This window comes from Phyllobates terribilis, unplaced genomic scaffold (assembly GCF_046119375.1).
Source record: "Phyllobates terribilis strain yellow unplaced genomic scaffold, ASM4611937v1 Scaffold_2__4_contigs__length_985480577, whole genome shotgun sequence".
NCBI lineage: Eukaryota > Metazoa > Chordata > Amphibia > Anura > Dendrobatidae > Phyllobates > Phyllobates terribilis.
In genome coordinates, this window is record NW_027362762.1 from 900,562,205 (window position 1) to 900,578,318 (window position 16,114).

Genomic DNA, 16,114 nt, shown 5'->3' on the forward strand with positions numbered 1-16,114 from the left:
ATGACAGAAAATACCCAAAAGTGACGCCATTCTAAAAAATGCACCCCTCAAGGTGCTCAAAACCACATTCAAGAACTTTATTAACCCTTCAGGTGCTTCACAGGAATTTTTGGAATGTGGAAGAAAAAAATTAATATTTAACTTTTTTCAAAAAATCTTACTTTAGACCCAATTTTTTTTTATTTTTGCAGGGGTAACAGGAAAAAATGGACCCCAAAATTTGTTGTGCAATTTCCCCTGGGCACGCAGATACCCCATATGTGGGGAAAAAACACTGTTTGGGCACACGGCAGGGTTTGGAAGGGAAGGAGCGCCATTTGACTTTTTGAAAGTAAAATTTGATTGAATAATTAGCAGACGCCATGTTGCATTTGGGGAGCCCCTAATGTGCCTAAACAGTGGAAACCCCCCACAAGTGACACCATTTTGGAAACTAGACCCCTCAGGGAACTTATCTAGATGTGTGGTGAGCACCTTGAACCCCAAAGTCCTTTACAGAAGTTGATAACATGGAGCCGTAAAAATAAAAAAATCAAACTTTTTCCACAAAAATGATGTTTTAGCCCCAATTTTTTTATTTTCACAAGGTTAAGAGGAGAAAATGGACCCCAAAAACTTTTGTGCAATTTCTCCTGAGTACGCCAATACCCCATATGTGGGGAAAATACAGTGTTTGGGCGCACGGCAGAGTTCAGAAGGGAAGGTGCACTGTGTGACTTTTTGAACGCAAAACCGACTGGAATCGAGAGTGGACGCCATGTCGCGTTTGGAGAGCCCCTGATGTGCCTAAATAGTGGAAACCCCCCACAAGTGAACCCATTTTGGAAACTACACCCCTCAAGGATTTTATCAAGGGGTATAGTTAACATTTTGAACCCAGAGGTACGACACAGAATTTGATAACATTAGGTCATCATATTAAATAAGTTGTCATTAGTCTTGAGTGCAAGTGCTCACTACTTGAGTTTGTATCGGGTACTCAGGTATGCACCATGTATCACGGGTGCTCAAGTGAAATGCTCGAGTCCCCGCCCGCATGTTTCACGGTTATTAGACACCCCAAGAAAAACATGCTGGGATCGCTCGTGCATGGCAGGCAATCCCCGTGAGGTTTTTTGGCTGCGAAGCATAGGGGGCGGAGACTCGCTCACCCACGATACTCAATGCATACCCGAGCACCCGATGCAAACTCAAGTAGCGAGCACTTGCGTTCAACACTAGTTGCCATATCGTCGTTTTTTTTTTTTTTTTTTACTTTTGAAAAAAACAACAACCCTAACCCTGACCCTAACCCTACCCTAGCCCAACCCTAACCCCAACCCTAACATTAGCACAACCCTAACCCCAACCCCAGCCCTAGCGTTTATTTTATACGCCGTTCTTAGTGCGGTATAAGTGATTAGATGACCTTATCAGCATGTTATCACGCTCCCCTGTGGGCGTGATAACATGATTTGCAAGAGAGGCATGATTGCCAGCTCTCTGCGAATCTCGCACATGCCCGTCACTTTCTTCCTGCACGTCATTGCACCTCTGAAGCCGGGTGTACACTCCCAACTTCAGAGGCGCATTGAACATGACTGGGAGCGAAGAAGACTGCTGATGTTCATGAAAGAGCCTACAGTCAGCCACCAGAACAGATCTGCTTTGCTTCCCTTTAAAGGAAACCTGTCACTTGATTCATGCTGCTAAAACCAAAGGCAGCATAAATCAGAGTCTGACTACAAAATACTACAAGGATCATACCACCGGGGACCATAGCCAAGACCAATCCGGTGCCGTTTCCAGATGCCTTCTTCCAGCACTGCTAGACGTGATTGACTTGACTGGGACAAGACAGCCGGGGTTAGAGTTGAGACAGTCTTTTCACCGGCTATAATTCCTGGCCAGATCTTTAAAATATTACCTCCCTGGAATGCCATTTCAGAGAAAAATATACCTGACTGTATTGTGCATCCAGGCTTTGATTCCTGCTCCCTATGGTTTGGGCAGCATTAATCATATGACAGGTTCCCTTTAAATCAGTAAAAATAATAGAATTAGAATTATGTGACATGCCAAAGTAGTGTGGTTGCTTTAAAAGCATTCAGCAACTATTTGAAGTAACACAAGCACATGAGACAGGAAGTGTTGTGCTCCAGAAGCATGCAGCAACTAGAGGGGGTTAACACAGTCACAGGAGAAAGGGAGTGTTTTAGCAGAGCCCCAGGGGGATTGTGGGGAAGTTGTTTACTGTCTGGCTGGAGCCAAAGAGAAAGGTGGTGTGTGTGTTCTGCATCTCATCAAAGCACCCCTGCAAGTGAAAAGGATTCAAGTCAGGAGTGAAGCTAAGCACAGGTAAGGTAGAGTTCCTGAACTAGCAGTGCAGAGTATTGTCAGGTAGAAAGATAAGTACTGGAAGAAATGGTGTCTCAAGTCTCAAGGATCATCTCCCTCAGCAAACCCCCCCCTCCTCCATGTCACTGTGCTGTAAAGAATGCTGTGTTCATTAATGTGCCTTTGCATTAGAACTGTGCTGTCCTGTACTACTGGGAAGACTGTGAACTGCTGTGCTGCTAAGGAAACTTTAATGTTTGTCACTGGAGCCTGTTGCTCATAAGACTTAACTTGCACTGGCTGTGCGGCTTCTTATTAAATGCTACTGTTGTACCGTTTATGAGGACTCTTGTCAAGTGTGTCTGGTCAGCAAGTGAAATAACCTACGTGTCTGTGCCTGAGGGTCAATACCTTTGTGTGCCTGAGAGAAGCTGCAGCACATGGCCTATGGTCACCCTGAGTAACAGTCCCCCCAGAATTCCAAAGAATTCATGTAACCTGTCTCACCCCTATCTGAACCTAGCTGGCGTGCGTGTAACAATTAGTAGAATTAATCTTGTTACTAACTTTTCCATTTATTTGTCTGCAGATTTACCACCTCCACCATTGCCACCTCCAGCACTCAAATCCCCAACTGGACCATCCAAAGCACAACTAGACATGCGTTCTGGCATGCCGCAAAAGTATTCAACTGCTGAGCAAAGATTAGATAGACTAGCAGAAAGAAAAGGGGTCAGTTACAGAGGAAGGGATGGAGCTGACAGCAGACAGCATGCAGAAGTCAGGACAACTTCAGGAGAGAGGAGGGAATCTGTGGATCAATTGGATGGGAAGATGAAAAGATTGAAACAAGTAAAGAGAGATGGGACGCCAACAAAAACTCAAGGTATTATATCCATTGTATTTTGCATTTACCTGTTTATTCCTTGGAGTTATGTACTGCTAATAAAACATGGTGGCGTGGTGGTGGGGGGGGATATTTTATAAAGATACTATCCGTGCAACCAGTAAGGTTGAATTGTTCAATTTATGTTGCCTTAGCAAAAATTTGAATTGTAATCTAGTAGTGAGAGTTGCAGGTTACAATTGTTTTAAATGTCCTCAATCTTGACATTTCTTCTGAATATTTTCATGTTTTTGTGCAGAGGACATCTTACCGTATTGTAAGCCAACATTCCCTATATCTAATACCCCTCGAGATCCCAGCTCATCCAGTTCGATGTCTTCAAGAGGATCTGGTGGAAGACGGAGAACAGACCAAGTAGCAGGTCGTAGGAATGCAGCAGAGATGCAGTTGCTAGGGACATATGAAAGAACCTTTGATGAAGATGAAATTGAGGTAGGTTGAAATATATTCCAAGCTGTAATTAGCGCAATGAAATCTCATTTACAGCTGTTTGCTTGTCAAAATAACTATTCCTTTCAAGTGAAGTTTTTAGATACTCCCTGTTACACCAATATATATATGAAACACCTACACATTAGAATTCCAAAAGTAGTTCTCCTTAATGAGTTCTAAATGTTTTGTTTCTGAATCATTAAAAATTGCAAAATTTTATCCAAGAAGACATTGGCTTCTTGTCAATGATAAAAATCGAGCTCTTCATTATTTAACTATATGAAAGTTAAAGACGTTGTACATTGTCATGTTTTTTTTGTTTTTTTTTAGCAAACTGAGTAGGATGAGCAGATCAGGAAAAATTTTAATTCACCATTCACAAGGATTTTCCCTGAAAATTTGAATTGCAGAGATAGGTTATTCTTCACAAATTTGTTTTTTTTACATCTTACAGTACCCAGGGTATAATCTTCCTGGCTGATGATAATCTTCTTTTCTCTTGATGCCATCTATTTTGTGAAGTGCACCAGTCCCTTCTGCAGCAAAACAACCCCACAACATGATGCTGCCACCCCCGTGTTTCACAGTTGGGATGGTGTTCTTAGGCTTCCAAGCTTCTCCCTTTTTCCTCTAAACGTAATGATGGTCATTATGCCCAAAAAGTTAAATTTTAGTTTCATCAGATCACAGGACATGTCTCCAGAAATTAAGGTCTGTGATCCTGAGTGCATTTGCAAACATTAATCTGGCTTTTTTCTTTTTCTTTTGGAGTAACGGCTTCTTCCACGCAGAGTGGCCTTTCAACCCATATTGATACAGTACTCGTTTCACTGTGGATATTGACACAATCTTACCAGATTCCGCCATCATCTTCACAAGGTCTTTTGCTTTTGTCCTTGGGTCGATATGCATATGTCACGTTCATCTCTGGGACACAGAACCCATCTGCTTCCTGAGCGGTATGATGGCTGGACATTCCCATCTTGGTTGTACTTGTGTATAACTGTTTGTACAGATGAATGAGGCACCGTCAGGTATCTTGAAATTGTACCCAAGGATGAGCCAGACTTGTGCAAGTCCACAATTCTATTCCTGATATCTTGGCTGATTTATTTAGACTTTCCCATGATGCTACCAGTGTGTTTCAAGTGTGAATTAAAATACATCCACAGATGTGTCTCTAATTAACTCAGATGTTGCTGAAAAAACTATCAGAAGCTTCCAAACACATGACATCATCATATGGGGAGCCCAGAATTGTTTAAAGGCATAGTAATCTTAGTGTATATAAACTTTTGACTTTGCAGTAAGTAATAAAAATGCCTGAAAACATTCTCTCTCTCATTATTCTAGCATTTGGAAAATATTAAAAATTATGGTAATCCTAATTGACCTAAATGGGAAAGGTGTATTCTGATTTCATGTCAGATATTGAGAAATACATGCATATGTGTCTTTTTATATAGCGTATGTCAACTTCTGGTATCAACTGTATATAGACCGAAAGTTGCAGATTTATGAAACCATGGAGTAATTAAATTAGAAAAATTTGCACTATACATGACCCCAAATAAATTCCTTTGCATCCATTATATTTTCAACGGACATGATGATTGTCAGTAGATGACCATCAACTTCTTATTTGTATTAAGTAGAGATGAAAACTGGTCAAAAGCGGATTCCCTTCTCGTTTTTTTTCAGCCTGTCTGGTTTTAGCTTACATAATAGATTATCTGTGATTAAGACTGTTACAGCGATTTCAGATCACATCTTCCGTTGCCGCCACAGTGAACACAACACGAAGAACAGCTAAAGTCTTTTTGAAATAACGTCTTAAGACTTGTGCAATTTAATTTCCTGCTCTTAAATGTTTCTCCCACTGTTCTTAATTGTAGGCATAACAGAAACCGCAGCTTAACTTAATAAATCATACCTTGCAAACAGAGATCTTATCATTTTTGCTTCATTACAAAAATGAATTGAATATCCATGGGAATTGAAATATTATGTTGTTTTTTTTTCTCTTTTTTTTTTTGTACGGGCATTAAAATGACTCATGGGAAATTGATAGAGAACATTAGAATTAGAATTATACGTTCAAACTATTTGTGTCATTTTTGTTTTTCAGGAAACGGAAAGTTGAAGTCAAAAGATGGAGACGATGGAAATGCTATCAGATAGTAAATCCTTCAAGATGCCTCAAGACGAATGACGTTATGCCAGAGATGCTGTTCAGTGCAATCAGAATATACATGCTCCTTCATTTTATACCCATGATAACAGCTGAACACATTTTTGCTTCATTTGTTTACACTCTCTTTGTATAAGACCACCTTGACATTTACCTCTACCCCAAAAAGCAGCACTTACCCCTGGCACCTACTTACCGCTTGGCCAAAACTGCAAGTTATAGCGTCTCGGGGGTATTGGTGCCAAGAACGCTGCTTTCAAAAAAGAGACAGAAGAAGGTGCCAAGACTGGAATCTAAAGCTTCTTGCCTATCAAGCCTTTCATGTCTGTTGACTATCAAGCCCGATGATGAAGTGGCGCGGAGCGTTGCTTCTGAACCACCAAAGCACCGATGTCCATCCATAGTTTTAAACAACCACTCAGACAATGAAAATCCATGCACAAACGTCCACCATTTTCACAGCTGAGCATTGGGTTGCGTCAATTGAAAATGCATTTAACCAAGGATGTTTTCATTGTAGTCCTGAAATTACTGTCCAGCAGTATTGACCTTCATAAACCTAGGTATAAAAAAAAACAATATGGAGGTGATTTCATTGTAAATATGTACTTTTTTTTCATACGTTCCTGTGGTACTCGTCTCCCCCCCATGTCCATCATTAAAAGTATCTTTGGTATTACATCCTATTGATTACGTGGAAGTCAAGCCAGCTAAATACCTGGTGGTCTTGGGATACAGAAAATCATTTATTTTTCCATTCAACAACATTTCTAGGAAAAAGAAAAAAGAAAAAACAAAAAGTGTAACATTTGTAATAAACACCTAGTAAGAAACTGCTAGCGCTATTTGGTTATTAATTGATTGACACGTCTTTACAGAGTCAATCCAAAGTAAAAAAAAAAAAAGAATAATAAGTGCCACTTCAGGAGATTTGGTTTGATATGATTATTTTGTAATGCACTGTTTTGTTGGTTTTAAAAGCACAATCACTAAACTTTATTTTTAAACCATTGCAACTATTAACCTTTTTTTTTGTCTTTTTGAAAACTGTTGAAAAATCATTATTATTATTATTTTAATGCGATTTTGTTTATGCTAAATTTATTGTTAGGCCGTTTTTGACGTTAACGGGATGAAACTTATCTTCGGTTTATCTATGTCTCAAACGATAAGCTGGATCATCTTTTCTATCATTACTGGCTGAGGAAAATCTTTTTCTTTTCCTAAAATTCTTTTTTTGCACATTTACTAATGCATATTTGTACCATACGGGGCACTTAATACACTGTATTTTGGCTTATAAATTCAAAATCAGTAAGGGAAACGAATATCAGTAGAAGGGCTTTAATGGAGCAGTCACAATTTCATTTTGCGTTCGATTTCAATTAACATTATGTAAAAAAGAAAAATATACAAAAGGCAAAAAAGGAAAGGATAAAAAAACCTTCAATGACTGCTTACTAATAATTTTTCGTTTTTAATCTGCAAGATTAATAAAAAATATAATTATGTATATGAGAAAGTTAACATACTGTTTAATTATCAATGTTAACTCTCAATGTTAAAGGGGTTTTCTCATCATCATAAATCAGTAAAATTGCAAAACAATCAATTTTCCTTATTAAAAATCCTCTCCGTCCTCAAGAACAATGGGGATTTTAAAAGGGAACCTGTCACATCGGAGAACATTTTTTTACCTGCAGATACAGGGTTAACCTGCAGGTAAATAGCGTTACAGTACTGCTCTGCCGTCTTTATGAAAGTGTGGCTTCCTGGAGAAAATCAACTTATTTCTGTTTGGGAGCTCTGGCTTTGAAGTCATGGGGGCACGAATGGAGCAGCTACAATCACCGCTCACAATACCATTCAGTATAGTGTGAGCGATGGCTGTAAGCACGACCCGGCACCTTGATTGACAACTTGCTCTGCCCTGATGCGCTGCAGAGCTGGCTGTCAGGACATATTTACAGTGGCCACTTGCAGTGAAGTGAGCGGTGCATGTGATTTCTCCATGCACGCCGCCATGACTGAAAGTACGGCTCATGGGAGGAAATAAGTTAATTTTTCCCGGTAGTCTCATTTTTAGTGACAGCCAGCATTGTAATGTTATCTACCTGCAGATTAACCTTATAACTGCAGGTAAATATCACTTTCTGAGGTGGACTAGATCCCTTTAACTTTATTGCATATTGCTGATTGCATAGATTACCGGCCACCTTTGCAGTCTATTAGTAGATTTCCTAGGCAATACCCGTACAGCTTACAAGTAGGGATGAGCGGACCCGTGGAAGTTCAGGCTCCGATACACGACTCGACCTTTAGTCCAAAGCTCAAATTGGGTATCAGAACTGCACCTGAAATTGAACCAGAACCCGATCCCCATACAAAATATTGTAGACCCGAAAAAAAATATCTCTCACTCTCTGCAATGGACTTCCCCTGGAACACCGAACATTGCAACGAACTTCCGGGATAAGTCCGTGTTCGGCGTTTAACACCGGACAGTGTCCGGTACGAACTCCAGACTTTTAAGTTCGGGTTCGCTCATCTCTACTTAGAAGCTTTTTTCTTTAGAGCTTGCAAGGGTTGCTTTGAAGCTGGATCTGGCCAGCTTCATTGCACTTGCACCCTTAAGATGTTGAAGAGACCTCTGTTTGCAGTGTCAGAGAGTGCCAAGTTTGGGTAAGCAGCACAATGATGCCGGTTGTCCAGACTGTCAATCATTTAGAAGAAAGGCAGAGGAGGGGTGTGCTCATGAAATGCATGAGAATAACACTTTAAGAGATAATTTGAGCGTTTCTACACAATAAAGTAATTAGGCACAAAACGTTAAAAACTATATAACAACTGGATTATGAACATGAATATGTTTTAAGATTTTATACTGACCATTATTGATACTAGGTTGACCAGGATTATAGATAAAAATTATAAAAAATGTTATTGCTTCTGACTCTGTCTACACTATGTTCTGTCTCACTGGGGTCCCAGTATTATTCCAGGCACAAATTGCTCAGTAGACTATGCTATTCCTGCTGTCAAAAACACTCCTGACAGACCCCATTAAACGTCAGTGGAGTTTGGGATACATTTGAAAGCAGATCCATTATACATATTAATACTCTGTTTAAAAAACAATAATGGTAGTGGAAACAGCCTAAAAAGAACAATTCTCCCAATTATTTTTTCTTCTCCCTTTGCTGAGCCAATTTATATTTTTGGTTATTTTTCTTTTTTTATCTGCAAAAATAACACCTATAATGTTGTAGAAGGTTTTGTGAAACTCCAGAACAAGAACATCAAAGCACTTGACCAGATTTAAAGATAATTATGAAAATAATGTAATTTTTCATATAACTGGAATGTTAGTTCTCCTAGTTACAAAAAAAAACCCATTTTTTTTAATTTTATCACTTTATGGCAGAAAATTGAAGTCTCGTTCTTGTACTTTCTCTTATTCAAAAATTTATTTTTTTATCAAGTAGTTGAATAAGTAGTTGAGTTGTCAGCCCATTCCGTGCCTAGCATAAGTACCAACTAATCCAGTATTTTAATATATTTAATTGCATCCTAGCTAAAGATATCATGTGACCTCATCTCCAGTGACCCTATGGTACAAATAAGTACATTTTCTAATAATTGTTTCTTGGTACAAAATATAAACTAGATAAATTGATTTAAAATAATAAGTATTTTAACAAGGTCAAATTACATGTCTTGTTGTTAGAACCCTGATGGAGATTTTTTATATCTGTCGCTAGTTTATATTATGTATCTTCTCATTGGTGCTAATGTATAAATCAGATTTTTTTTTTACATGGCGGCCTTAAGGTCTTAACAGTCCAAACATAACCTATTGTACTTGGTTTTTTTTGTTTTTTTTTTATTTGAAACGGAAAAAAAAAGGCTCTGAAAGACTGACTATTGTAAGGGATCAAACCATGTTTTCATTGTTCTTCATTTAAGAAAACATTTTATTTTTAGCCATCATTTTTTTTTTTTTTTTTGCATACCGAGGATCAGATAATCCAAAACATAATTTTTTTGTCACATTATTTATTAAAACTGTTCTCAAGTATGTTCTTTGTGTACCGTTGTTTTCTTTTTTTTTTCCATTTTGCCATGAAATGCGGCTTGGTAATGACAGCTGTTTTACACAAAGGTTTTGCTTTAGTTGTTAACCTCTCAATAAATCCTGATGATGTTTTGCTTATCTATGTGTGGGAATATCCGGTTATTGAAAAGAAATATATGTTATTCCTGAGAATATCAGCAGCAGAGTTACCAGATCATTAAGATATGTGGACTTTATTGCAGTCCAAGACAACCATGTACCAGGTCTATTGTAACGAAGCCTATTACCAAGGCTTCACATCACGGAGGAAGGAGGAATGCTAATTAAAAGGCTGGAGAGCGGCACAAGTACATGTTAAAATATATACTACATCTCTTTACAGCAAATTTATACACAGTGGAAAATACACCAAAAAACTAACAAAAATATAGAATCATGTATAAAAAAAAGTCCAATTTTTTTTACTCCTTTTTCTGTGATCCTTCTCTTTAGTCACAATGAAAAAAAAAATCTAGATTTTTGATATTCTGTTGCCATGGATACACTGCTTGACATCTTAAAACCAATAATATGGGCTTATCGGGTATCATGTCCCTAGCAATTAGTTTAAGGTCTCATTCAGATGTCCGATTCATTTTTCATGGGTAGAACATGCGTCCATTATCGTCGCTGGGGCTGTTCACATGTCTGTGTTTTTTAGTGGACTTAGTGTCCCAGGGGCGGACATATCATTGGTGCAACCGAACAGGGGTCCAAGAGGTCGGGGGGGGCCACTTCCACCTCCAAATCATCAAGGAGCTACTGTCATAGACAAAACTGTTGAACCTCAAAATGCCCAAAGACTGTTCTTGCACAGGGATCACGGAGACATGTCAATTTTTGTTTTGGGTCACTGATTCAAATTACCTATGCAATTTTATGAGTCCATGAAAATGACAGCACATGGGTTGGGATCAGTTTTTTTGCACATGTTAAAATCACTGATGGTAAAAACTGACACGGACCAAACGGTGCCAAAAATCAGAAAAAAAAACACTGATTAAAATTAAAACATTTTGTGCGTAGCAGAAAATTAACTGATGTCTAACTGAGAACTAGTCCTGTTTTTTCATATCTTTTGTAAGTAAGTGTATATTCGGACAGACTTTTTGTAAAGTTGTATTAATACTGAATGGGGAGAGTTATGAAGGTATCTTCTGTGTTTTGTAAAAAAATTTCACACGTAATTTGTTGCATGCAAATACGGTAAATTGTAACTTTGCTCATAACCACAATCATTTTGGTAAGATGAATTATTTAGTGGTTCATGCGGCACAAACTTACAATCAAGTGGTTATTTGTGCCATATAAAATAGATGCGGAATTAAATGCAGCTCAAAATTTGACTAAATGTTGTGTATGCTGTAAAAGATGCCTAAAAAGTAAGGATTAGACAATGCAAGGTTATCTTAGCAGTGAAGCTCCATCTTTTTCATCTTCTGTCATAATTAAAAATAAAATTTAAGTGATAATAAGTTCTGTTTTAAGCATTAAGGACATGGACACTTTTGTGGCCATTTTTTCCTTAAATGTCTGTATTTTGGACAAAAAAATATTTTTGCAATTGGGTTTCATTAACCATTTTGCACTGTTGGACTTTTGCAGGCTCTTCGGTTCCTTATTTGGTATTAGTGGACCTGTGGAAGTCCTGGCTCTATTACCCGACCCGAACTTTATTCCAAAGTTCGGTTTAGGTACCAGAACGGTACCCAAACTTGAACCAGAACCCAAACCCTGTTGAAAACAATGGGGACCCAAACTTATGAGCTGGAAAATTCGCTCTCTCTCTCTGCAACAAACTTTTACCCCGAACTTTGCAATGGACTTCCGGGGAAAGCCCATGTTCGGCGTTTAGCACCGGAAACTGACTGTCCGATACGAACTCCAAACTTTTAAAGTCGAGTTCTCTCATCTATAGTCATTGTAAATTTTTGGCTTCAGAATAAGTTAACTGATAATTCATCAGTGAGCTCGTTCTGAGAGGAGAGTGTTTATAGTAACTCTTTCATGTTTTTCTGAGCTTCTCTCATCTGATTTATGACCACAATGGTCGGATCAACTTTGATGTGGTCTGTAGTTATAAATCAGTAAAGAGAAGCTACAGACAAAAGGCAGATAAAAGAATTACAAACTCTCCTTGTCAGAACTAGCTCACTTACAGATTCCTAGTTAACTCATTCTGCAGCTGGCAAGACACAGTGCAGCACAGACGCTTTAAAATTCAAACGGTGCAAAATTTAGAATTAAATCCAATAGCAAAAAATGATTTTACTCTAAAATACATCAATTTAAATAAAAATATTGTCCATTATCTTTACATACTAAAACTAGTTAAACCAACACAAAAAAGGTAAAAAAGCCACTGTAAATGCCACAAGAATGCTAGTTTTGCCTTTACCTATAAAACGAATATAATGGCCCATGCACATGGCTGAATGCATAAAACTCTTTATTGCAGTTTGTTGTCTCCAAAGAGGCACTGAATTTTTTCTTTGAATCAATTCCTCCATTATTCTCCATGCTTTGGAGCATAACATGTATGGAGGCAGAGACACAATAAAGGGTTCAAATCCCTCAGACCCCCAGATTTTTCCAGAACGGGAATGAATGCAGAGGTGGCTAGGCATGTCTAAGGTTCTCTACATTAATTTCTAAGGGATTTATAAGAAGTGCAGAGTAAGCAGAAGATCCACATCTATCAGACATTTACAGCATGTCCTCTGCACTAAGGGTAAGGTCCGGCGCGTTTTTAGGTTTTTTTATTTGTTTATGTTGCTTTGCTGTGAATCAAAACCCAAGAAGAAAACAAAATGAACATATACCCTATTGTAAGTAAATATGTGGTAGTGATGGACGAGCGTTCCGAGTATTGCGCGGTGCTCGAGTGCTTGGATCCGCGTAAGTGAATTATCTGAGCCGGGCGCAGAGAGAGATAGAGAATTTTTCCATCCTCCAGAAAAATGCTCGAGTTTGTCATTCACTTCCATTATGCTCGCTATTCGAGTCGAACACGTTAGAGCGTCTGAAGAGTTCGATTCGAGTAACGAGCACTCGACCTTTTCACTGCTCGATCAACACTAGTAAATAGTAATAGTACATGTAAATAACATAGGGTACTTAGTTATCACTATTTTGATCAAAACAGCGTAAAAGCCACCCCACCGCGACAAAGTGTACCCAGTCAATGTGAATAAGGGCAGAGCAGGACCGGGGCCTGACTAGTTCAGACATTTGTACATTGGAAGCTATATAGATGAAATGCCTAGCTCAGAAAGGGGGTCATGTTTGTACAAAGTACAAGAAACTACAGCAAAACCAAAGAAATGAGCTGGAGCACAAGTTGGTTTTATGTGGTAGATACACAACTATCTGACATTTACGGCATGTCCGCTGCTCAAAGGCTGAGGTCCTCTGCACAAATGCTGAGGATCTCTGCACAATGGCTGAGGTCCTCTACTCAAAGGCAGAAGTCCTCTGCACAAAGGCTGAGGTCCTCTACTCAAACGCAGAAGCCCTCTACTCAAAGGCAGAGGTCCTCTGCACAAAGGCTGAGGTCCTCTGCTTAAAGACTGAGGTCCTCTACTCAAAGGCTGAGGTCCTCTGCACAATGGCTGAGGTCCTCTACACAAAGGCTGAGGTCCTCTACACAAAGGCTGAGGTCCTCTGTACAAAGGCTGAGGTCCTCTGCTTAAAGACTGAGGTCCTCTACTCAAAGGCTGAGGTCCTCTGCACAATGGCTGAGGTCCTCTACACAAAGGCTGAGGTCCTCTACACAAAGGCTGAGGTCCTCTACACAAAGGCTGAGGTCCTCTACACAAAGGCTGAGGTCCTCTGCACAAAGGCTGAGGTCCTCTGCTTAAAGACTGAGGTCCTCTACTCAAAGGCTGAGGTCCTCTACACAAAGGCTGAGGTCCTCTACTCAAAGGCTGAGGTCCTCTACACAAAGGCTGAGGTCCTCTACACAAAAGCTGAGGTCCTCTGCACAAAGGCCGAGGTCCTCTACACAAAAGCTGAGGTCTTCTACACAAAGGCCGAGGTCCAGTGCATTTTTATGTTTCTGCACTTGACTTGTTGCTTTGCTGCGAATCACCAAAACAAATAACACAATATTTTGTGGCAAAATATGTATTTTGCTATTCAGAAGAAAAGATCCATTGAACCCTGACACAATCTATAATGGGCTGATTGAAATATTCCTTCGAAACGATTGTGCCACAATGTAACAATCTCTCCATAAAACTAGTAATGTAAGAAAGCTAAGCGAGCGCTCTGCATCACACCATACGATGCTAAAATGAAGAAAGCACTTAGACAAGTGCAGTTACTCCCTGCACAACTTATGAGGAGTGTGCAGTAGTAAAATGACTATCTGCTGTATACATTCGGTAATTTTCTTGTCTTATTTCCATGACTTTTACGCAGTGGTAATGGCTTTAGCATTTTCATTCACACATTTTAAGTGCACAATTAAATTGCATCCTACTTATTTTTTTTTCCAGAAAAGTGCTAAAAAGTGACTTAAGTAGAAGAATTGTTTTCCCAAAGGATTCATAATCAGTATTCTGTGCCGCACAGGTCTCCATAATACAAGGTGCTCGCCTAGCTGTGGTTTACACATCACATGCAAATTAAATTCTGCTGGTGGCGTCGTATGAAAAGTTAAAGAGCAGAAAGCGGCAAAGCTTTTAAGAGAAATAATAAACAAGGCATTACTGTAATTCAGCATCACCGGAATGATTTCATTTTCTTTATTGAATCCCCCACCACTCCAGTAACAGCGCTGCCTGGGTCTCCCACTGCCCATACATTCCTGTTCAGTTCCGATAGGCGTGTGACCACTGCAACTGATCACCAGCTGCAGCGGTGATTATGGAATACTGACATAATAGCAAATCTGACTAGTAGACTCCTACATGCTCTTTACCACATGGTCCTCATTTTGGCTTTTCTCATGTGCTGTGTACTTGTGGTTCATCAGGAGGCTATGGATACATCTGGATGGTCACATAGAAGGATTAGGTGCTTTGATGAGATATATCATTTGCTCTTTGTAGCATCGGCGTCTCTGCCCCGTTCTAGGCAGAGACGCCGTCCCTCTCACCTCCCCGCTCCTGGCGCGGCGTCCTCCAGCGCTGCTCTCCCCGCTGCTTCCGGCGCGCGCTCCTTCCCCGGCAGTGTGCTTAGGGCGCGCGCGCGCGCGCGCGCTCCCCCTCTCTTAAAGGGACCGCGCGCGCCGTCCTAAGGAGTCCCCGGCCAATTGCCGGAGGACCTCCCATATAAAGGGCACCTCCTCCAAAATGGAGGTGCCCGAGCAATGTTGTTTGCACCTGTGTCTCACCTGTGCTTCAGCCCTCAGGTCCCGTTGCCAGTTACCTGCCAGTTACCTGCCAGATTCCTGCCAGCTTGCTGCCTTTGTCCTGCCTGATATCCAGTCACCTGCCTGCTAGCCTGAGGTCCGACGGTCTGCCTTCCAACTCCTGTCAGTCTGTCTATGGACCAGCTTGCCCGCTCACCTGGGAGCGCACACCTGTTACCTGCCTGCTAGCCTACCTGGATGCTCCGCCGTCACGTGCTGTGACCATCTGCCTTTCCAGAGACTCCTGCCCGCTCACCTGGGAGCGCACACCTGTTACCTGCCTGCTAGCCTACCTGGAGGCTCCGCCATCATGTGCTGTGACCATCTGCCTTTCCAGAGACTCCTGCCCGCTCACCTGGGAGCGCCCACCTGTTACCTGCCTGCTAGCCTACCTGGAGGCTTCGCCGTCACGTGCTGTGACCACCTACCATTCCAGAGACTCTCGCTTGCTCACCTGGGAGCACACATCTACCATCTGCCTGCTAGCCTACCCGGAGGCTCTGCCATCCCAGGTCGTACCTACCCTTTACCCAGAGACTGCCCCGGTCACTTGCCGTAATTCCCTGCCCATTCATCCAGAGACTGCCCCGGTCACTTGCCGTAACTCCCTGCCCATTCATCCAGAGACTGCCCCGGTCACTTGCCGTGACCTCCTGCCCGTTCTTCCAGAGACTGCCCCGGTCACTTGCCGTGACCTCCAGCCCGTCCACTCAGAGACTGTCCCGGTCACCTGCTGTGACTGCCTGCCCGTCATCCCTGATTGCCACCCGCTCCCTTACAAGGACCGCCCCCTTGTAT

At 40.8% G+C, this 16,114-nt stretch overlaps 1 protein-coding gene across 5 annotated transcripts in view; it reads left to right on the top strand.

Moving 5' to 3' along the window:
• The window catches only part of ROBO1 (roundabout guidance receptor 1), a 1,620,698-nt gene extending 1,610,639 nt beyond the window's left edge, over positions 1-10,059 (top strand). For all 5 annotated transcript variants that reach the window (XM_073668214.1, XM_073668217.1, XM_073668213.1 and 2 more), the window contains 3 exons: positions 2,906-3,202; positions 3,462-3,655; positions 5,784-10,059. In XM_073668214.1, the coding sequence (XP_073524315.1) occupies positions 2,906-3,202; positions 3,462-3,655; positions 5,784-5,798 (506 nt within the window). In that variant the 3' untranslated portion in view covers positions 5,799-10,059. The remainder of the gene's footprint in view (positions 1-2,905; positions 3,203-3,461; positions 3,656-5,783) is intronic.
• The last annotated feature ends 6,055 nt before the right edge of the window (positions 10,060-16,114 follow it).